We start from the raw sequence: 24,311 nt of genomic DNA on the forward strand, positions 1-24,311 counted from the left end.
CTGATGCCACCAATTACCATTCTCATCGTGTTTTAGTGGGAGCTGTCCAGAATAAAAACTGTAGCTTCTTTCTGGAGGCAGAACCATAGCAGAGGGCTAATTCATTAGTGCGCCAGCCTCGGCAGAAAGTGTACACATAATTAGTTATCCCACAAAATAGGCAAATAAGGTATATTTCTGCAATTACATGATCCTAGAATTGGCTGTGTGTGTATTCTCGCAGCATTTATTAGCCACCTTAATGCCTACTAATACAAAATGCAGGAGGATGATAAATCGCATAGAGCTAAATAGGAGAAGAGGATATTTTCCAGCTTGGACCTTCATTATACACACACTTGTGGGAACGGGCTGCCATTTTGGCTCATTTGCAGTCTTACTCTCACATTGTATTTTAATGGCTCCATCGATCCAGCATTGTACCCAGCTATCTTATCTTCCATTCAACCCTCTGTCCCGCGTGACCTGAGCAGCGCCTCTTCCAGTTCCATGGAAACTCTGCTGCTAATCTCCATGACGAAGAAATCTGAAATGCTGTCCTGTGTATCTGTCCATCTACAGCCTGAGAATGATGGTAATCTCATGTTTGTGGTTTTTCACAGCAGAGATGGGAGAGAGACTTTAAAACAAACTCATTGTCTTGGCAGATTACTGTTAATTCGGCGCAAGTACAGACTGTAAAAATGAGAGAGAGCGCTGCTCATGTAACTTGGTAAAATGACACCGAAAATGAAGATGGTTGCAAATCTGTCATGCTCACAAACAACACTTTCTGTGAGCAGCAATGCAAGTCTTGGCCAGTGTGACTGATGCTATCCACAGACACACAAGAGGGTTTTAAGCCAACGGACGCAGATCGTGGTGGAATGCAGCTGAGATTAAAGCCAATCTTTCTCTCTGATCAGTTTTTTGCTCACTGCCGAGCTCTGTTCTAACCCCACTCTCACACAAGTTCAGCCCCCATTACTCCAAGGACCTGGAGCATGAAATAGGCTTGCCAGCATGTGGATGTCAGATTGTGTGATGTTAAAGCTTAGACTACTTGATAGACACAGGCTGACTAGAAGGGAGGGAGTCATGCAGCGAGTGACATGACATCGTCATTTAAATGCTTTTGATTTAAATTAATGGTGACGGCCTTGAATTCTGTGGAATTCAGGTTATAGTTTGCGCAGTGAAAGCATCAATATGGTTCCAGGGTCCAGATTTGCAGCTTTTCTCTGCTTTATATGATTGGTTATTGGATGTTTTGGAGTTTCGAACCCCATGTTAGACCACACAAACAATTTAAAGACACCAATTTTCAGTCAAGGAAATTCTTAAGCCTTTTTATTTTTATTTTTATTTTTTTTACATTTTACAGGCTAATTTTCTGGATCCAAACCTTGGAATCTACCCAGTCCACCTAATTCCAGTTGACTAATTCATCTGGTATCATTACATGAAACAGTGGCTTCTTTGTCATGTTAAAAAAAATATGTAATTAGCACCACAGAGTGGATTGAGCATTTTTTTTAAGCAGATGTCAAGCGGTTCGCAGAAACCATTGATGTGTATAGCAACGATGGCAAGCGCTAAAAACAAGACAAATGCTTCTGTTGAGGCTGTCTTAAATTGACATGTCTTCTCAAAATCGCCCGGCATCTTGACTCAGACTAAACCTGCTGGTTTTCCAAAAGCAGTTTTCCTCCACACCAGCAAGACAAGTATGTTGGCATGTTGGCTACTCATCAGTGGAGACTTTAAGTGATGTCAGATTCAGGAAATCCGTTCTGGACACACAAGTTGAAAACTGTCTGATAACAGGCAAACAGGCTAAATGATCCATACATTCGCTGGCATGGTAAAAGCCTCTGAGATCTTCATAGTCTGCTCTTTGTAATAATAAATAATATAATAATCCTCAAACTTCTAAGCAATCATGATTTTATATGAGGCTAAAGACCATGGGGACTTGAGGCTTGCCTTCACACTGTTGTGCTCATCAATAAAAAGCAATCCATCCCCTTATGTGTTCTCCTGAATACCAATATCTCTTCATCACTGTCTCCGTTAATACAGAATATTAGAGTCTGATTTCTGTGATGGAGTGCCCTGAGGCAAGATGTGTTTTTTTCCCTTTTTTCCGTTTTCATCAGGCGTGACCCTGTCATCTCCTCGGGCGACGCAGGGAGATTGTTCTGCTCATGAGAATTGACTAGCTAATCCAGAGCAAAGCACTCCCAGACAGAGCAGACACTGCAGGCTGCCTTCATCAGTCAGAGCTCAGGCGTTACTACCGTCATGAGCCACTGATGAATTTGCTATCAATGGTCCATAAAGATGAGTGTGTGTGTGTGTGTGTGTGTGTGAGAGAGAGAGAGAGAGAGAGAGAGAGAGACAGACAGACACTTTGACTTTTATTAATGACTCCTGCATCTTATTTGAGATGAAGGACTATGAAATATATTTTGGCAATTTCGCCCAAATGACGTGTGCAGGATCTGAAGTGAAACAGTGCACATTTGCGTTTACTTTCAGGAGGACCTGCATGTGATAATTGCACATTTTAACTTTGCTGTTCTTTTGGCAAATTTTTACAGCTCATTTGTACCCATGATGAAAACTTCCTCTCTGTGTTTAACATAGACAAACATTAAACAGCTCAGTGTTTTTGCATGTTAGCTACCATTCATGTTTATCTAATGTTGACCAAATGCATTCCATGCAGTCAGGCATTCATTTCATTTCTGTGCAGTATGAAAATCAATCAGCAGATCCCTGAAATTTGCTTGAGTTGTATAGTTTGTCACAGTGAGTTTCAAGTCTGCATTTTTCTTTGCATGTTACACTTGTGCAGTGATGCAGTTTTATTGAAAGGTTCAGCAATGCATGACCTCACTGTGTAATAATGAAGCAACAGTGAAAGCAGACTTGATGTTCGCTGTGATGGAAGTCAGTGAAATACGGGTCTAATTTACAGAAGCAGCATCTGCAAAATTCTAAGTTACTTTATGGATCACTGGTGTGGTGTGAGGGCAGATCTTCAGACAGTGTGCATAACAGCCAAATTAGAAACCTTTCTATTTGTTCATCTTTGTATTTAGAAGAGTGCACAATAATCAGCAATCACCAATGGGTAAATATACCAACAAAACATTGTACTAGAGGGGGCACCCATTAGCTCACCTGATAGAGCGTGTACCCAGGTACAGAGGCTGTGTCCTCGCCACAGCAAAGGGTCGCTGGGGTCAAACCCGCGGCCCTTTGCCCTTTACTGCATGTCATCTTCTCTCTCTCTCTCACCCTTTCATTCTAACCAGTCCTATCTAATCAATGCAAAAAAGCCACAAAAATAGTCTTTAAAAAAACAAACTAGGTATCATCCTATCCCATATCCCTCATCCTTTTCCTCCATTCTAAAACAAACAAAGATGTTTACTTAAGTATATTTTCTGAAACTACACTTTATATACGTTACACTGCAAAAAAAACTATCTTAAAAAAGTAGTCAAAAGACTGGCAGCAGCGGCAACCACAGATAAACCAAAATATTCAAGTAATATGTCCTCATTCAAATGAAGTGCAAAAGCAATACATTTCAGGATATTTTCATGAAAGGTTTTGCAAAGACACACTGTGTTTTTTATAGATTTTCCTGTGCATTATATTAGTGAATTGTTACGATCAAAAAACTGCAATAACGTTTTAACATATACTCAAGATAGGTAAGATAGGTAGGATAACAATTTTGTTTTGGAAGACTTGAGTCTCAGTGGATACTATATAACACAAATAAAATAATCTCAAACTTTATCCTGCTGCATTTGTGTTTGCATTTAATGTTTAATATCCTTTTTTTTAATCACAAATTAAGCTGAAGTTGTGCCGAATTGAATCTCCTCAAGTTGAACTGTGAGTGTGTTGTTTAAAGTATTATATAAGATGTGATTAAATATAATGAAATTATATGTTCTTGGTTTTTACTTTTTCCAACCAAAAAAACTACAATTTATATTATATATAATTTACTAAAATACAGCCTAAATTTTGTATCTTGTAAATGTGTGTATTTAAATAAATTACACTTACAGCATTCAACGATCACCACTCTGTAAATATAATGAAGCACTAAAGATACATTGAGAGTGTACCCTCAGAAAAGCACATATGTTTAATATACCTTTGTGTAGTGTGTAGCAAAAAATTAAATGAAATACTTTGCTTGTGCCTGCGTGCACACACAAAGAAACACATGGATGCACCCACACACACGTATACACAAAGTGGGTCTATAAGAGAAACAAATAAAAAAACAATGCAAACGCAGTGACATTTAGTTATATTATGTCTTTGGTTTGTGCTGTACCAAAAGGCTACCAGCCAGTCTATTATTAATCACCTCTGAAAAAGTTTTCCAAACAAGAAAATAACAGGACCCAGCAGTCTTGAAAACTGTAACCAGTATGTTCTTTTAGAGTTAATCCCTGTTGAGGTAAAAAAAAAAAAAAAAAGTAATACTGGTCCAGAAACAGCTTAAGGTTGGAGTAGAGTCGAAAAGTTTCTAAGTTAAACATTTGCAATAAATTTTGTCCTCTTTTTTTATTTATTTATTTTTATCATTCTGAGGACACAAACAGATTCCCGTTGGAAAGAAAGGTCAGATAATGGCTGCTGTTTGCATACATGCCTGCAAAGGGCAAACATTAATCAGTATCCCATCATGCATTCAGTAATGTGTGCGTGTGTGTGTGTGTGTGTGTGTGTGTGTGTGTGTGTGTGTGTGTGTGTGTGTGTGTGTGTGTGTGTGTGTGTGTGCATCCATAACAGCATTGAGTGAGTAGAATTTTCAGTACCTTTTTGTATCAATTTTTCTATCACTGTTGATTGTAGATAAATCCATGAAATGCATGTCCTTCCTGGGATACAATCGTTACAGGGAAATGCAGCCATGTCGGAGGCGCTTGCATTAGCCTGGAGGATCTCTTGCATGTAGTTTTCTTCTAAATAACACTGCAGACTCTCATGGATTTTATAGGAGTCTAGCCGGTAAAGTGCTCAGTTGCTCTTTGCTCTGTAACACACCACAGAGGCAAAAGGAAGAGAGGAGAGACAAAATACCAACAGAGCCAATGTGTCGTAGAAGCGTCTGCATGTACCGAGTGAAATCAGAATATTTCTTTATATTATTATATAATTACAACGTTTATCATTACATTTGTTTTATCTCACCACTTTTATGTAGCACTAAATAGGTGAAATTGTACAGGTTTTGAACTGGGCATGAGTGCTGCCCTCTGAGTGTTTGCACTTTGTCTCATGACTGGAACTAATAAGGAAGTCTTTGTCTCCATGTGTTTGTCTATATGTAGATTATTTGATTACAGAATGCCAAATCTGCCAAAACCTCTTATTCACAGCAACGTGAGTGTTTTAAATCTTTTTTTTTCCAAGTGTATTGAAAGAAGTGCTGAGGAGGGTAAAGCTTTTAACCCAGCGTTGCATCTTTTGAATAGGTTTATAGAGAAAAATCTGTTGGAATGTAATTATTCAAGCAGTGACGCAGCTTAGTTGCCAAGTCCAAAACAAATAAGAGGTTGTAGGCTGGAGCCCCCCCCTGTCATGAAAGCACTTGCTGCTCAAGTTGTTGACCCCAGCTGCTCTTTTATTGCCTTTTTGATTTAAAACATCCTTGATTTGGGTTGCTCTTGTGTCCTGCAAAACTGTGGAACAAAATGCTCTGCATTCAGACTGTGGATAAGGTTTTAACTGTATATAGACCGGTCTGAAATCATCCCCTGCTAGCTGCCAAATGCAGGTAAATTGTTGGCAAAGGCGTAATCTCTATAAACAGATACTATTTGTATATGTATGCAGTTGGAGAAGAGGAGAAATTAGAAGTTAAGCAGTCAAGGGACAGTTCATGTAGAGTGTAGGTTTGAGTTTGTCAAAGAATAAATACTGTAGCTCCTGAAAATCCAAGTAAAGTTCATGGGCACGTTCTTGTTTGCACATACATGTGTACAGGACTCTCTCAGTCCTAAAAACTAAGACTCCTCTGAAAGCAACTCTGTGATTCAGAAACTGACTGTGGCCTCTGCAGCGGGCTGGGTTTGATTCCTGCATGTGTGCCTTTGCTGCATGTTTTTCCCCTTCTCTCTCCCACCTTAACTGTCTGCCGAAAGCTGTCCTATCAATGAGGGAAAAATGCCCCAAAAAATCATCCTTGAAAAAAAAAAAAAGAAGAAGAATTGATTCTGTAGCACTATAGCTGGACTTGGTATCAGATGATCTGGTGATTTTGTCAGATGGGATATTGCAGTAACTGTAGCATACACACACAGACTGTTATGCGAAATAAATATGGAAGTTAGCGTGCCAACTCTATTATTGATACATTTTTAAGAGGTCTGCAGACAGCATGTGCACCCATTATATGATATCAGCCATCATCTGCTCCATACTGTGGGCCTGTGCTGTGTGCCCTCTCTCTGCAGGCGGACTGAATAAGGATTCTGTGGGAACAATAGGTCCGTTAATTGATTTTGTCTCCAGTAACAGGCAAAAATTGAACCCCACCCCATCGTTCCCTCCCACTCACTCTGAAGAGGGAGAACCAATCTAAAAATTTCCCCCCTCCAGACACTTACTGTCATTCCCTATCAATTTTCGACCTCCAGTTCCGTTCCAGCCAAGTCCAATTTCAGCTGCCTCTTGGCCACTGGACTCTCTGACGGATTGCTGGACCTTTTGCAACTTTGGTTTCTGACTCCTGCTCTTTTTGTAGAAATGGGAGGGCAAGAACTGGAAGATGGAAGAACAGTGCAGGATGAGAGAGTGTGTGGGAGACACTGTGAGTGACATGAAGACAGAGGAAAGACAAAGAGACCATAATGTTCTCCTATAGAAAGACATATAGTGATTATGGGGTCTGAATAGTCTGTGTAGACTCAGAAAAATAGCGTATTTTAAGACAAATTATAAAATCATAGTGTCTAAAAAGTGTTCACACTGATGAGGAAGCCTTCAGAATTTTACACTGTAAAATCTGACGAGTTTTCTCTTGTCTAAGAAACCAATTGCCTTGAAAAATGTAGGTGAACATAACTATTAGTCTGAATTTTGTTTACTTAATGTCTAATTGTTAAGTTTACTTACAGTTTAGTCATATTTACTGAATTTTGTGAAGTTGTTGCAATTGCAATAACAAGTTTAAAGAAATCTTTCCAAATTTTAGCAACCAAGATTACTGTGTTCTATTTCAGTATTCTACCCATTGCAAACTAGTCAATCATATTTTTATTTTCTTAATCATGTAAACAAAACAGAACTTGCACATCTCCTAACTTTATCATTGGCAGAATCCTCTTTGTAAGTCAGACTGTAAGTCAGAGTTTACTTAAGTTGTTAACACTTACAAAGAACAAGGTCATTTCAGTTGTTATTTTGAAGTTGCAGCAACTTCACAAAATTAAGTATTTGGCTCCATTTAAAATAAACGTAAAACTTAAAATTAAGATTTATAGTTATATTTGCTTTCCTTGAATGATGCCACCAGAAGCAAAATGCCCAAAAAATCAGATGTAATCTTTGTAGAAGCTGGTGATTTTAATCAACACATCCTTCAACTCCAAAGATGTAGCAGGATCAAGGACAAATGAATTTTTTACTTTTTAAACTCTGTTTAAAAAATGACTAATAAATCTACCTTCTACCTTCTTCTTCTACCCTCTGCCTTCTTTTTCAAGGCAATCAGTTTTCAAAGAATTTTAAGTAAGATCTGCTTGTCAGATTTTACAGTGTACAGTTTTTTAATCTCTTTTTTGCACCATTAAGTTCAGGAGATGACAGACTTTGGGTCCTCAGAGAAGTGCTGATATTTTGGAATAATTTAACGACCAGTTTTGTAGCATGCTGAAGCTGTTACACAAAAGCTGCGGGATTATTTAGGAAGACCGTTTCAGCCGTTTTGCTTAAATCATACAAATCGGAAATGACACTGATCAGATTCATAATTCACTGGTACCAACTGCATGTCAGCTGATGCATGGACGCTATTATGCAAATGCACACATTTAAACAGTCATTTACATCAGTGGCCGGGGATGGAGATTTTATTTACTGTTTCGATGAATCATAATAACTAGAGGCGATCCCATTTAGGAAATGGGAATGGAAGGGAGGCAGAGATGGAGGGAGGGTCAATGAATGCACATATTTCTTCCCCAATCGAGTCAGAGACAAAGATCAGTCGTCATTAGCCTCAGTTTAATCCCTGTGGCACTTCACTGTTGCATAAGACTTCAGTCAGAGAAACACATTAAGCCCATACTATTTAAAGAAACACTCTCCTCAGATATCATGTATTTTTGGTGATTTGTTACAGAAAATGCAAGCACCAAGCTAATGCTTTTAAAAACTGCTAATATCTCAGTCATGAGGTAATTTCTTTAAAACCCAGTTGGATACATTTTAGTTTCTGTACATTTTAATATATATTGATGCAAGAGCTTCAGTGAGTATTTGCTTTTTTAATTAATTTTTTTCCTCATGTTATCATGGAGTGCTTGCTTCATTGATGGTTTTATTTTATTTTATTGTATATTTATTTTTTTCGCAGTGTCTTTTAGTACAGTGGTTCCAAAGTGGTCCAGCCAAGGGGTCCAGATTTTGTCCTTTGTCCTTTTCATTAGTTCAAGGTCTACACATCAATAGCCACATATTCAGTTTTATTTTACAAAATGTAAACATCACATGGCTTAGAAAAAAAAAAAAAAAAGTATTGCGTCCAAAAAAGTGCATACTATTGCTTCAAGATCAGTGACATGTTTATAGACCAAGTAATACCAAGAACAGGGCAAGACAATAGTAATGTAAGAGCAGGAATAGCACATCAAAATATTCCTGTGCCAGAAATTCAAAATAAACTGTGTTTTTCACAAACTTTCCATTCCAAATGGACCCATAACCCACATTTGGACCGCGACCCACAAGTTGGGAACCACTGTTTTAGTATTTCGTATCTACTTTGAAGTAGATTAGCCGTTAGGAAATAGGGCAAGGGGAAAGAAATTTCAAAACTGGGTCCTTTAAACTTACACTCTCCCTATTGTTCAGCAGATGAAAGTTTGGACTTAATATTTAGAACTGAAATCATATTTTTGCTAGTACAGAGAAAGTAAAGTAACAGAAACGGTACTGTTGGGTGGAGAATTCCAGTAAAAAAAATGGGTTTAAATGTAAACTGTACACAACCCTTAGTGGAACCATGTTCCCAGTTTTCTAATGTGTGAGCTGCGATGTTATCATAATTAATAGATTTAATGGCCAAAGCTTAGTACCAACACTAGATGTAGGAGTTAAATTTTTACCTATAAACTAAAGTGTATGTGACTCTCCATCATTCAGGAGCAGAACACATGCCTCCTCTGTCAGCCAGTGGGGAACAGGTGGTGCTGAAGGCAGAGAGAGCTAACAGCAGAGAGTCAGCAAACATCCGACCCCGATACATCATCTCATCCCCACTAGTGCCGCTGTTGTGATGGCAACAGAGTCACACCACTGCAGACTAAAACACACAAGCCTGTGTTGTCAAACTTTCTGTGTGCTCACAGTCCTGCACACCGACAGAAATATCTGTTTTTATGTTTGTCATCTCTTTTTCTTCTGTTTGGGAGGAGAAGTAATTAAGGCCAGAAGGTTTTGTTGACAGTTGACAGTCTCGAATGAGATGTATAACATCTGACTGCGGCTGCTTTGGTGAAATTTTTTTCTTGATTACCATCTGAAAAATGTACTTAAATCACTTTTTACCGAGGACTACATTCTTTTTTTGCTATTTCTTTCTTCTTTTTTTTTTCTTTACAATTTTCTTAAACCTCTATGTGAGAAATTACCTTAGGTTCATGAAATATGATTACTATGAATACCAACCATTTATTTTATTGAAACGTGTTATCTGTTATATTTCAAACAAGCTTTTGCAATGAACTTGTAATTACACTTAATTTTCCCGTAACTATCTATTAATGAAAATAAATGTTTTGTTTTTTTTTAAAGTAAACATGCTTTGAGGTGTTTTCAAATGGCTTCTCCCACCAAAAAATGCATAGTATTGTAAACAATTAGAATGTGTGTTTATTTAAAAAAAAAAAGCAAATAAAAAAGTTTTTAAAAATGTTAGGCAAAACTTCATATCTGTAACAAGATTATGATGTTAATTTGCATATACATAAGCATCCTAAATTATGTGCTTCACACTTTCCACAACAAAAAACGTTGGCAGGGTTGAGCCTCCACGGGAATGAGCTGCACGCAGTCCTGGAGGGCAGAGCAGGAGAGATTGCACTTATCAGGAGGCTCCCACTCTGACTGTCATTTGTAATGCAGAGCTATAGTGCTTGTTTGTTGCCAACCTAGAGACAGTACGGACATTGAAAAATAGGTGGCTGTCTCTGCTCCCGTTTACCCCACCCTCCCCCCAACCTCTGACTGTCTTATCGAGAGAGCTGCAGCCCTGCGCTCGCCTGCACAAAGCTGGAGAAGACAATAACATATCTGTTTTCACCTCACACACTCTGCTAATAACTGCTGTGGCATATTCAGACAGTTCATCTTGAGTTTCCTATCGCAGATGTAGAGGGTCCTCTTGCTGGTGAAGTGTAGAAATGTAGCCAGTCGTTGCTGCAGTTTCGGTTGTCTTATTGAGTGTTCTGACACATAACTGAGTCACCACCAAAGTGTTTCATATAAATCAGGGAGCAGGATGTAAAAGCAAAATCTCCATATTTTCAATAGGTTTATTTTTGTCGTGAAGCACCGCTGCTCATGAATTTTAAAGACGAGGTGAGAATTGGTATGTTTGTCTGCAACATACATCACACTTACAGTTTGCACTGTTTGACTGAGTATAGGTGGTTCCTCTTTTCTGTAAAGATATGTGCTGTGAAAAGAATATTCAGCCTACCTTCACAGCGCCATTCGAACATTTTCAGATGTTATAGATATTAACTTTGCTATTACAGTTTTTGTGTTGTGATAACACTTCTTGTGTAATTTTTGAATTTAATTAAAGTAAGTACATATCATCACCTTGGTCTAGCACTTACTGACAGCTAGGGGTAGGGGAAAAGTGTTTCACTGAAGTATCACACTATTTTTTTATTTTATGCCTCCACCTCCTGAGGGAGTGTGAGGTGCAGCAACTTGCTTATTCTTCTCTCAGCTGTGGTCAGAGAGTGAGAGTGAGTGTGGGGCAAAGTGCTGGGCCTGAATCAACCTTCTACTGCTCTAAAATGAAATAAGATTTTTACCAATTTTAAATACTTCAAATATAGAAAATCATTGTGGCAGCCGACACAACTGAATCAATATATGGGAAACACTGCAGGGATAGCTAAGTTCAGTTTACCTCAGCGAGTTTTCCATTGTAAGTGTAAATTTTAGTAAGTTATGTTTATTTAATGAAGCACATTTCACAGGGGAAGGTCACAAAGTGCTTAACTGGAATAAAATTACTGAAAATAAGACAATTTAAAAACAATGTTAAGTTTATTTACCACTTTTCTATGCAATATATGTATGATTCTGCTGAAATAAAAGTTAAAACGACTGACAGACACATAGTGTGCATTGATTTTGGACATTTTTATAATGATATACAGTCTCTAATGTATGATTAAACTTTTTCCCATAGACTGTTACGAAAACAATGAACAAAAATCGCAACAAATTGTAATATCAAATTGCAATAACTAAAAGTTACAATGCATATTGAATCTGAAGACAATCATATTGTCCCAGCCCGACTGCTGCCTGAAAAACTTCAAGTACTCTTAGTTGTTTGAAATGGAGGCACATACAATTAGACCAACATCTTCTATAGATCTTATGCTTTACTGTAGAGGCTGTATGTCTGACAAACTCCTTTAATTTAATGTCAATTTGCCATAGATATAGCATGGAATTCAGTAAAGCAAGCCAAGTTAATTTATATGTCACATTTTGTACAACGTTTGGTAATTCAAAGGAAATTACATAATGCCATAAAACGAACACTATGAAACATTTAAATTAAACAGCATTTCAAAGTAGATAACAAAGACTGTAACAAATAGATCAGGATGGAAGTGCAAGGTGGATGATGAAGAAAAGTTACATTTTTAGCATTCAAAGTCACCTTAAGGTTTGTGTAAGCTCTATGTTGCATGATAACTAAATGATATTACTGTCAACAGATTAGACAGCTACCACTAGGCAGCCAGTGTACCATGTTCCCTGTCTGTTACGTTGTTAAAATTGTGTTTGTTCACTGTTTTGCAGTGTCCCACTGTGATAAACAGCAGGAAGTGCAAAATTACACCCTAGCACTTTGTAGTAACAAGTTCCCTCTCTTTGTTGCAGCAGTGAAATCAATTTTTATATCATTATGTTTGGTTCATTATTTATCCTTCAACAGTGATCGATCTTGCAGCTGGATTTAAGTGTTTTTTTGGTGAAGTTGTGGTTATTACAACTTACTGTGGGAGGTTTAAAATCAGTGTCTGTATTTTGCAATCAGAGATTTGTACTTTATCCAGAAAATTTCAAACATATGTGCTCCCAGTTATTGAAGAGACAATGAAATTCTTTAAGGGAGTGAGTGTCATATAAACCATAGTTATACCAACCCATAGTATATATGGGTTGGCTCTTAGACATAAAACCCACATTTTCAGTGTCCTTGTCCTTCATTTTCTAATCCCTGTTTTGCTGCCTTCACACGATCGATACATGCAAACCTAATGAATAAGTAATCAAGTTGAGTCTGTGACTAGTATAGGATTTTTAAACACCAATGAACTGTATCTTGCGGTCGGTGGTTTCCAGAACGGGCCGGCTCTTTGGTTTGCCAATAAGGGTGTTGCTGCTTGAGTTGCTCCGTAAAATGTGGTCCTATTATCGGGTCCATTAAGTATACCTCTGTGTAATGACACTCCACTCGCCGACGTTTTTCTCTCGACCCTTTTCCTAATAACCCCTTTTACATTTCATTTTCGTTATTTAGCAGGCAGCCCTCATCCTCAGCCACTTACATTTAGTCAGTGAACACAAATTAAAGGACTCGAAAGCCCTGGGAAGCAGGTGCATGTTGTACGAGCAGTGAACTGGTCTGAAAGGCTCATTTTAGTTTCAGGGGAGAAAAGGTGAGAGCTAAAGTGATCCATGTAGTGCTAAAAATGCATCAGAGCAAGGCTGCATGCACCACATATTCTCCATTATATTTTCTTGTCGCAGTTTGCTTTTGTGTCCCTGCTGTCCTTATGTAACATATCAATCATGAGTGTGGAGGGAAGATGGGAGTATAATATCAGGTCTGCTGTTGGAGGAGTGAGAAATATCGGTTAGTGTCATGGCCAAACCACAGGATCAAAGATACATGTGTCAGTCACAAAGGTGACAGTCAACAATATACAACCACAATAAATGTGTCACAGGTAACACATTTATTGGAGCGACATAATAACGGCGCCCTAGTATGTAATTTTAGATAGCATACCGGTGTTCTGCAAACACAAGAGGCATGATGTGTAACACAACATCATCAGTGTACAGTGTCATTTTACACAGACGCACAGATCTGTTACTTCCTTGCTGCCGGCTCAACGGCGCCTTATATACAGAATATTAAGGCAGAATAACAGCACAGCATTCCTATCTTGAACAGGCTGCGTAAAAGGGGCTAGAGTACTGTCCTCTGAGATATGAAATAACAAAACCTTACAAAACGAGGCTCATTTATTGTTTATTCTCCGTGTGGAATACTGGACTGTAATAGCCAGACTTTGTTCGTTAGAAATGTAAAGTTACTAAACATTTTCTTAATGATCATTTACAGATTTCTTAATCTCACTGATGGTGTAATAATGGTGACAGACCAGCCCATTTTAGTATGAAATGGGCATAGCTTACTGTATGAGAGGATTATTTCCACTGATACTCTGGAGAATGCAAAGCATTTGCTGTTTTGCTGAAATGACAAACATTGCTGGAAATCCACTTCTCGCTCTGAATGTTGCTCTGTATACATTTTCACACTGCAAAATAATCATCCTACTCTTTACTAAGAAGTGCAATCCGTATTCCGTCTTTAATTTGTTGTTGCCTCTCTGAGTATTTTGGCATATTCACTTTCCTATTCTCAGTATTCCCATTCATCTTTGATTGATTTTATTTTTCAGACGGTAATATTGGAGCTGGGAAGTATGAAGTGTGATTTATGCGAGGCACTTGATAGTGGAGCCATGCGAGATGGGGCTGAGCAGTTTCCTCACGCCAGCCGTCCAACCCCCTGCCCTGAGGATGCATGAAATTGAGCAGAATGACTCAACTCATCCTTATACGCATTACTCTCAATATGCTCCACCTAGACAAGTACTTTCCATGTGCAAAAAAGACATTCTTGGATAAAAAAAATTATTTTTTCGGGTGTGATGTGAGAACTGGAAGTTGGACGTTTGTCTGTTGTGGCTTGTTTTAAAATCGAGTGAAATGCTCTCTCTGCTGCTGATTTTTTGAAAGCGCTTTGAAACATTTCCAGTGAGTCAAATTGGGAAGAAAAATCTTTTTCTCCCTGCTGCTGTTTTCATTTTGTTTTTGCGTCTTTGTGACAATGCCAGTGAGGAGTTCTTTAAAGCACCAGTCGCTGAATATTAAATGGACTTCTCTCCGTTTCTCAGAATTTCTGCGAACACAGAGCAAGTTCAAAACACAGCAGCGAAGAAATTAATTATAATATCAATGTCTTGTCTCTACTCATCTTCTGGACCCCACCCACCCCTGTGAGGCTTATTACCAACAGTAATTTGGCGCTGCAGTTCCCTCAATTACAAATGAAACCATTGCCTCCTATGGTGGTATTAAACCAATTTTGCATTTCAGACACAACCATCTCTGCAGTCATGTAGCTATTCAAAGCTTATGCACCTCTGTGAGATGGGATTCCAATATGCATACGACCCTTCTCTAGCTACTAGAATTACATTGTTACTTTGGCTTAAAAAGTGTTCTGCTAAAACAAAACCACACATGCTTTTACAAAGAATAAATTAAGCTATGATTTGGTTTGAGCTTGTTAAACCCTTTGCTCTCTCTTTGTTGTAGTCCTGCTGCGTGAGGAGGTGGCCCAGCTCCAGGAGGAGGTGCACCTGCTGCGGCAGATGAAGGACATGTTGAGTAAGGACCTGGAGGAGACCCAAGGAGGTTGCTCCGCGGACGTGCTCTCTGCCACCGAGCTCCGCGTGCAGCTGGCCCAGAAGGAACAGGAGCTGGACCGAGCCAAGGAGGCTCTGCAAGGTAAGAACCTCGCCAAAGAACAGCAAGCTGTGTGTGTTATTTAAAACACTAACATTGTTATTATCTTAAGATATGGACATCTGGGAATCAGAGATTTACACAACAAAAGTCAGTGTTGGTGGGCGTGCCCTTTTAAGTGAAACTGTGAAAATTGGAAGTTTGCAAAGCAGCATGAAGTTGCAGCAATTCTCACTTCCTTCTCAAATCATTCTGTAATTACTTTATTTCCAGCTGCTTTAGGTTTTCAGTTCGCCACTCTCAGAAAACCAGCCGCATTTTGCAAAATTGAAACCATTTTTACTTGTTACCGTATTGTCAGTTTTAGTGTCTATAACAGTGTGGTTAGTGCTGCCCATTAGCTGCATTATAGGCCATTAGCATGTTTTCCGCTCGAGAGATGGAGTGGTATTTTGAGGTGAGAGAGGACACAGATGCTTTGACTTTTCAAAAAGGCCGCTCCACGCTGCAGGCAAATCCTGCAGCTCTCCCACTCTGCACCGCCCACGCACTCTGATGTACATACAGCACAATGTACTGTAGAGGCTCCACTGTATCCCCACCGTGTGCTGCATTCTGGATTTATAGATTTGGGCAGATGTGACTTAAAATGTTGCTAACATGTTTGTATAAGCTTCACCTAAACAGTAGCTCAGTGTTTTATTTCACTTTTTTGTGTATATTTCCAACTTAAAAGGCCATTTTAAGAACTTAAGTTATACTTAATCATAATAAAAACTTAAGACTTAATTCCCCCCAAACTGGCCCCTATAGGCTGTTTGTACAAGGAGCTTATTACTGTTATTACTGTGCAAGATTATATGTCTGGTCAATTAAATGTTGCTACCCTCACTAGTCTAAGCCAAAAATGCTTGTTGGTTAAGTGAAACTGCTTATTATTGAAGTGGTTTAAAAAATATTATTGTTAACTTTCATTTATTAATGATTTGATTATTGAAAAATGCCAGCTGTTTTGAGTGGCTCTTATAATACCTGTAATATGTAATTTAATTTTCCTCATTGTCCTTTGACCTTTTTCTGCGTGTGCTGTTAAGGTGCATGTTAAGACCAGTCAACTAGTCTAAGTTTAAATTTCAGTTTGAATGTCAGGGGAGTTAGCCAGTGGGAACATTCCTGCTTATTACAGCCAATATTTACTTTTATTGTGAGGCGTTTACCTCTAGTTGCCGTAGTAATAATGATGAGAGCAAAGGAGGAAGTTAGGTGATGGAGTATAAAGAGTGACAAAGTCCACAAGGGTGATCAGGGTGGATGGATGGATGTCAAACAAACACAGGACCTTGACCTAAGAGACTGCCAAAAGACCCAAAGCCTAAAAATAGTCATTGTAAAATTATAGTAGTAAGGAAGTATCGTAAGTAGTATGTACTTTTGTTAACTTATGTGTGCAACTTAGGTCATGTGACAAACACATTTGTTTTAACCCAAGCCATGATCTTTTCTTAAACCTAACCAAGCACTTGCCTTATACTTACCATGTTTACCACCTGTTTAAAACTGTAACTATAATGGTCATTTGAGAGTCATTGGCAAAAGACCTTTTCTGTTGTTTAGGTATGACGCTGTGCTGGACATGGTCTTGAATGTTGTAAAATTCTCCAAGGATCTGACTTAAAAGCAAAAATATTCATGACTTATGTTTAGACCTGGTAAAATGAATGAATAAGAATTATTCAAAACAATCACAGGCAGGTCTTTTATTGTCATACACATAATATTTAATTATTAGAGCCATAGACTGATAGGACTTCACAATTGTGCATAAAAAAACACTTAACATATTTAAAAGGTAAATGTTGTGTCATTGAAATGGTCGGCATCCAGAGACTTTATTCATGACCTGTAATTTTCTTATGGAGATTTGTTACTTGAGGTGGACTTTAGAGTTGACCGCATGTTTTGGGGGCTTTTACTTTAAGTGCTGATTGAAATGAGGCTTGAAAAATGGATGTTTTATTTGTTGGCACAGATAGGACAAACATGTTTAGTAACAGTTTGATCAAATGAAAAAGTTACTGTCCTAGCTGTTTTTAAAGATGTGTTAAAATGTATAAATATTGGTTAAAATGAATAACATACACTTCAACCTTATGACTACATTATTAGAGAAACCTCATTTGCAAAATAGAGCTCCTTGAATTACTTCTTTAGAACTGATGAAGTACAAATGTAGTTTACAGATTCCTCTCTGTTAATGACTAACTTGGTGCTCTGTATCTGTTTTGTGCATGAGTGAATGTAAAATGGGAATACATTTCTTACACATGCCTTCATGGAGACTTTGCAAAGCACAGGGTATAGTAATGAACAAGTTCTAGGCAGTGCTCAGTGGATTGCAGGGCATCAAGCAAAGATGTCATCAGCGTGGCACTGAATCATTCTTTTCAAAGAATAATCGCCCATGGAATGAGGCAGAGCACAAAACCACCATTTGCTATCAGACAAACACACGACATGCTGTCAGGGGATTTTGTTGCTGCGACATTTCACTTGACACTTGCAGCCTACGCTTTTTTGGGGGAAGAATTGCACAAAAACAAAACAGACTGGGGCAGTGTAGAATAGAGCAACACATCAAATAAATACTTATCTCCTCTTCAGCGGGATGTTTGGCTGTCTGAACAGACTGCACACAGGCTCATATATTTGACTGTATGACTCAGGCCTTGTTAATGAAGGCCAAAGCCTACAGAGCCCAGCAGGCACTGACAGCAATCAGCAGCTAATGAAAGCTTTATAAAGGGGGACTTTGGTTGGCTTACGAGGTCCAGAAACGTTAAGCAGGGTGGATCTGGTCTGCAATTAAGATGGGAGTATCCTGGAGGACAACAGGAAATTGGCTGTTGTCGTTTTCAAGTATAGTTCTGTAGGAGGAGGTTCACAGAGGCAAATTAAAGCATGAGAAGTTATCACGGTTCCTACTTTTTAATTATTTTTGCTCTTAAAGCTTTTTTTTATTGAAGCAATGGAGCAGAAGTTGATCTTCAAGGCCAGAGAGTAAACCATGTGAAAATATATATCTCTATTTGCATTCAGTGGTGAAAGCAGCAAGATTTCTAAATTATTTATGTCTTTCGCTGTTATTTTTCACATGACCTGGCCTGTACAGCAGTGGCTGGATCCCAGCTCTTTTGTAAGTCCATGGTTGTCACACTCCATCTTCACGCATTGACACTGTGGCTCGCTCAGACTCCAAAGATGCTATTTTTTAAGACAGCTATGAAAAGCCAGCAAGAGCATTAGCTAGCTTTTTTTCTCTTTGGTTACATGTGGTGGGATGCAGCCAGTGAATGTTGGCTTTGTCCCCAGCAATATTTACAGTTGTTTCCAAGCAGAAAGTGGAAACACATCTGTCATCTCATTTTCTTGTTTGTGTTGCTTTTCCAGCTTCTTCATGTTCTGTGTTGCGGATACTTGCTGGCTATGGTACTGGACAGTGCTGGTGATAATTGACAGCATGCAGAGGAAACTAGTTTATTTTGTTTATATTTATACGTATGTTGATTAGCTTTCACGGGCATGCCAGCCAGTAGGGACACTGAAGAGAAAATGAAAAAGGTAGTGAGGCAATGTCTAAATGTTTATGCAAAGCAAACAATCAGCAAGTAAAGGATAAAGTGAGGATGCATTAAAAGTATAGTGTTTTTTTTAACTGTACAGTAGGTAAACATCATGGAAAAAAACTTTATGGGGTTATTATAGTGCACTGTAGTTCAGGTGTACAAAGACGTTTTAGAGAGTTTTCAGCATAGTTCTGAGTTGTGAACACGTCCTGTCTTTGCCTGAAAAACAACTGGAAAAGGTCATCCATGTCCGCCCATGTCAAAAGGGAGAAGTGTTTGTACCTGTTTCAAATGGCCACACTCAAGGCCACGGAGAAAAACCTGCCATCATACCAAAAGGCAAGATGCAAAAAATTGTAGAAAAAGAGATTATAGCATAAACTTTCAGTCTTTCCTCAAAGGCATTCATGTGAGAATGTGAGCTGAACGCGAGCAAGTGATTAGCGCAAAGAGCGCAGAGCAGATTTTTTTTTTTTTGTCATTAAAGTTTTTATTAACTTTTCAATGTATTACGAATGAAAAAAATAATGCTAGGAAACAAAACAAAACAAAACAAAACAAAACAAAACAAAACAAAACAAAAGTAGAGAATACTGGGATACATTGCACAGGCCAGACAAACAATTACAAACACAGGATAAAGATACATAAATAGACAGGGCATCCAATCAGCAAGAAAAATAAGCAAACACAAAACACCATATGTTGTGACTGGGATAATCCAATATTATTATGATATAGTTATACAGGAGATCCTGGTAATGTTGGGGTCTGCACAGTGTCTTGGTCCGTTCTTATGTGGGCCCAAAAGCAGTCCCAGGAAGTGGTCCCATTTTCTGTATTGTCCTTTAATCTATACAACATAGATTCGTGAGATGTTGTTCGCAGAGCAGATTTTTCATAAAGTTGGAGAACTGCAATGTGCAATACTGCCGAAAACAAGGTCTGCGTCCTGGCCGGAAACCTCAAAGCCTATAATAATATGCACTGTTCAAATAATTCAGTCAGGCAGCATGTTTGAGTGATCATTTTGGCCCCTTAAATGTGAAGCTTAGATAATGTATACATTTATACATATATACAGTTGCATTTTCTCTTCCATATTCCTACGCAGGGGCCCAACTATGCCTTGCACAGTATTAAGCAGGGTCAGAGAGTGCTTTCACTTTAACTATAACGTACCTGCTGTAGCACACCAGATTAAAGGGGTTCTCATATTCCAGCTGGTTTAGAAGACAGGGCCAACACGCAAAGTCAGCAGTCAGGATTAAAACGTTAAAACATAAATGAAATTATTATTATTATTAATTAATATAATTATCAGCCAACGTCGCAGTACGACCCACATGTTTGTTTTCCAAACCAGATGCAGAATTCTGCTCCATCCAGCACCAGTTTTGTTTCAGTACTGCTGACACCATAAATTTGAGTTCACAAAGTACTTTCAAAAGGAAACCGAGAAGTCATACACATGCACATTATTCATGTGAGTCTTTAATTACAATATAACACGGTTGTGTTCTCACTGCTCTGCTCACATCCTCTGGTCTAATCCCTGTTTTAGTTGGTACACGTACCACTAATGGCTACTTGCTGATTAAAGTAGTTGCAATTTTTGGATTGTCTGTTTCGGAAAATCACAAAAATTGCCACTTTGATTCCAGTTCTCTTCAAAAGATTTGAAAAACACTTAATGTGAAGCGTACTAATCCAGGTGATGTGTGCTAACTCTGCCAACCATGATACCTCATGGTGACAATTTTACGTTTATTTTAAATCCTTTTTTTTTTTTTTTTAAATGTTCAGGGCCCCAAATTTTTACAAGTGTACCGAGTTTCTTGCTTCTATCAAAAAATGAACATTAATATTCACATATCAATTGGACTATACTGAGGCCATTCACACACATTTACTTATAAAGTCACATTTTAGTTTAGCCTTTCACAAATTTGGATGAACATTGCATTACTATTACAGAGTATTTTAAGATAGGCCTACTTTAGAAAAATGTTTATTTATTTATTTTTTAATAAAAAGACTAGTCAAATTCTCATCCTCTCTGTACTGGATCATTCTTCCAGAGGCAGATGCCTGGTTATGAATATCTCTGATGTTCCTAAAGCTACCAACATTCCTTGTTTGGTGACTTTTTGTGTTTGAAGGGTTTGTGATACAGCAAAGGGAAAAAAAAGTCATTGTTGTTAGAGGTTGAAATAGTCAGGTTTTAAAGTGACTAAAAAAAACACAGACCAAATGTTGAGAATACCTCATTAACTACAGTCATTTCCGTATGCTGCCAATTGGAGGCGAGATGTTGACTCTATTTGATTTCCCCCAGTTTTCACAAGGCTGGCATATTGTGAACATCATACCAGATGCTCTGGCAAAGTGTTTTCCTCGAAGAATGAGAGAGATGTTTGGAGAACTTAAGCGCCCTGGGGTTTTTTTTTTTTTATTGAAGTGCCACCAACAATTATTATGAGGCAGAGTAGCTTTATTTATTTTCCTGGTTCTGCTTTGGATGAAAAAGCAAAAGGCTGGAGCAGTAGAGTAGCGTGAATGAAATGCATCAACCCCTCCTTTACTCTCTGCCTCTTGAGATAATACCTGTTTACTTTGGGAATGGTTCACAGAAAACTGTGTTGCCACTCCTACCATCGGTTCAGTCGGTTCACGAGTAAATTACATGCAGATTTTCAGTTGCCTATGAATACAAAATGGAGAATTCAGAGAGGAACACTGTTTTTCAGTCTGTTATTCTTCATTTCCCCCCTCGCTGTCTCATCCTGTATCTCTCCCTCAGCCTTTGTTTGGTGTGATGCCCACACCGTTTCAATGTTAAGGCCTGAGCTCACTCCCACTGTGTGCCAGATATTAGCCTGTGAGCACTATAATTGTAATCGTGGGTAATTGCCAAGCTCTCTCGATTGCAGGTTTTGTTATGATGCCCGTGGGCACTCGATCCAGCCCAAGAGGCGCTGCTGTGTGTCATTTCACCCCCCAGACCTTGAAGTACACAAATGACGATGAATCGAAACTGTGTTGGTGATCTCCAAAGTTTTATGTGAAGGAGCAATGAGAAAATAAACTGCAGTTTGGCTAATGCAGTTGGACTCTCTAAAACAGAGTTCCTGTGGATCCAAATTATTGGCATTATTGGAATTAAAAGTCTTGAAATAATCTTTCAAAAGTCTGAAGAATGCTAAGATGTGGGAAGTAGGATTTTATGAATTGTTTACTTCTGACAAATTTCAAAATAATAGGTAATGCCTTTTTTTTGTTATTTGAAATTTACTGAATATCTCTGGCAATAATGTCACATCAGGATAATGGAACAAACAACACTCATCTATTGATAGCGGCTGGGATGGTCAAAGCAGAGGCTCCTCTGTATGCTGTCTAGTTATCACGGTACCATGGATGTATTAGGACACCTGGATACCCCATTCACTTCTATGAATATTGCTAAGTGGCGCATGAAGCCAAAAAGCTCTTTATCTGCGGTGTGAAACAGGATGATCAGCGCTGCCTCTGCATCATTAGGCCCAAGCTGGAGCTATTTCAGGTTAAGCATTCCGCTAACTGGATAAGGAATAATATTATTTAATCTTGTGGCTCTTCTAGACTTTCCAAATTTTATCAGGCGAATGGATCAAAGGAAACAAGTTATTTCACAGGGATTGTGACACTTCAAAAATTGTCTTCAGTGCCCAGTGCACTTCCTGGTGCCCTGCATTTTACCATGGATGACTTGGGGAAATGCAAATTTATTTAAAAAAAACAAAAAAAACATTGGCCATTTAACAAACATTTAGTGGCATGGCTGAAACTAGTACTAGGCTCTGCATACAAAGATCGGTGTATTATTAAAAAATGATTTTCAAACTGCAGATTAAGAAATATAAAATCCCCAAGAAAACTTGCTAAATGCCATGTAATTCCCAGTTCTGTTTTACCCTCGTCCACCATGGGACAAAAAAGTCATTCTTTAAGTTTCAATTTAAATTTGAACAAAAGTGTTCCTGACCCTTATTGGGGTCACTTCATGTTTATTTTCCTTAAATTTTGATTATCATAAAATTGGTCTTAAGTTTCATTCCAAGTGGCATTATTTTTTTAAGTATTAAAAAGTCTTAAAACTAACTTGTGGTTAGCTGTAGAAACCCTGTAAAAGGTTTATAAGTTTACTCAACTCTTATTTGGACTTTCTCATCAAAGTTGTGTTCATTGAATTTTCAAAGCATAGTTGTCCCTCTCTTCTGTTTTTAATTAGCTATTTCCGCTTTGGCTAATTACTATCACTGAGGGACTCCCAGTCAATCCAGAGCCCAAATGAAAGCTGCAGACAGCTATGTATCATCAAAGCACAGTCTGCCTGCTCTGTTTAGTGTCATTTCACGCTACAACGTACTCAGAAAGCAGCTTTGTCCTTGACTACAAGGCCTCTTCCTTGATAGGCATTAAACACCCAAACACACATACACACAGACAGACACAGACAGACACACACTTTGTACGGCTAAAAGTTGTCAGGCTACTTAACCTGATTACATTAAAGTAATTGCAGCCATTTTAGTGGTACCTTTTATTTTAAAACAAATTAAGGCTTTTTTAAAAAAAAAAAAAAAAAAAAGAGGTGCCAATTGAATCACGGAAGCTCCAAAAAATAAATAAATAAATAGATATTTCCAGCTGATGTGTTCTTGCAAGTCTTTTGTGATTTATTTCCCCAACGCTTGCAGCAGCTCCATGATAACAGGTAATGAGGATGGTTTTGCTATTCAATTTGCACCTTAATTTATTCACATTGGATGAAAACACGTTTGGATCACACTGGCCCCTAGTGGTAATCGATGAACCTCTGCTAGACTTGGTGAGAGAGAAGTTGTACCAGCACCTTCATATCACCGTCTACATCACAGCTGACCCACTCTCTGTACTCGTCTGTCACGGCAGTGTCACATAGCTTGCACCTGAACAATTAGACTGAGCATCCATAAAGATTACAGCACGAGTTAAGGTCATTTTTTGATACAGTGGAGACAGAGAGGTGTGTAATGAGGTACTGTTATGGGATCAAAGTTTGATTCGCCCCTTGATTCCCACATGTGTCAGTTCTGCTGCTTAAATAGCTTGTGTACACACTGTTTCTCACACACACACACCTCCAGATCACCTATTAGTGAGCAACGTTTGATCTATTTTTAATGGCTGTAGCTTCTCGGTTGTGCATAAATTTATAGCAAAGGTCAAATATCATTGCTGAGTTGCTAATTAACTTTAATTAACGTGTGTGAGTATCGTGGCTGCAATGATGTCTGATACAATAGCAGCATGATCTGATCTGATAGCGCCGATGCAAATATCAACCTCACTCAACCATTGAGTTTGTTCTTACTGAGGAGGTGAGCGCTGTGC

General features: G+C 38.4%; 1 protein-coding gene across 7 annotated transcripts in view; it reads left to right on the top strand.

Annotated features, from left to right (window-relative positions):
- Positions 1 to 24,311, top strand: part of kazna (kazrin, periplakin interacting protein a) — a 226,487-nt gene that overhangs the window by 177,293 nt on the left and 24,883 nt on the right. For all 7 annotated transcript variants that reach the window (XM_042491182.2, XM_042491186.2, XM_042491183.2 and 4 more), the window contains one exon: positions 15,121 to 15,312. In XM_042491182.2, coding sequence (XP_042347116.2) covers positions 15,121 to 15,312 — 192 coding nt within the window. The remainder of the gene's footprint in view (positions 1 to 15,120; positions 15,313 to 24,311) is intronic.

Source organism: Plectropomus leopardus, chromosome 9 (genome assembly GCF_026936395.1).
Source record: "Plectropomus leopardus strain MGB_pleo_1.0 chromosome 9, ASM2693639v1, whole genome shotgun sequence".
Lineage (NCBI taxonomy): Eukaryota > Metazoa > Chordata > Actinopteri > Perciformes > Serranidae > Plectropomus > Plectropomus leopardus.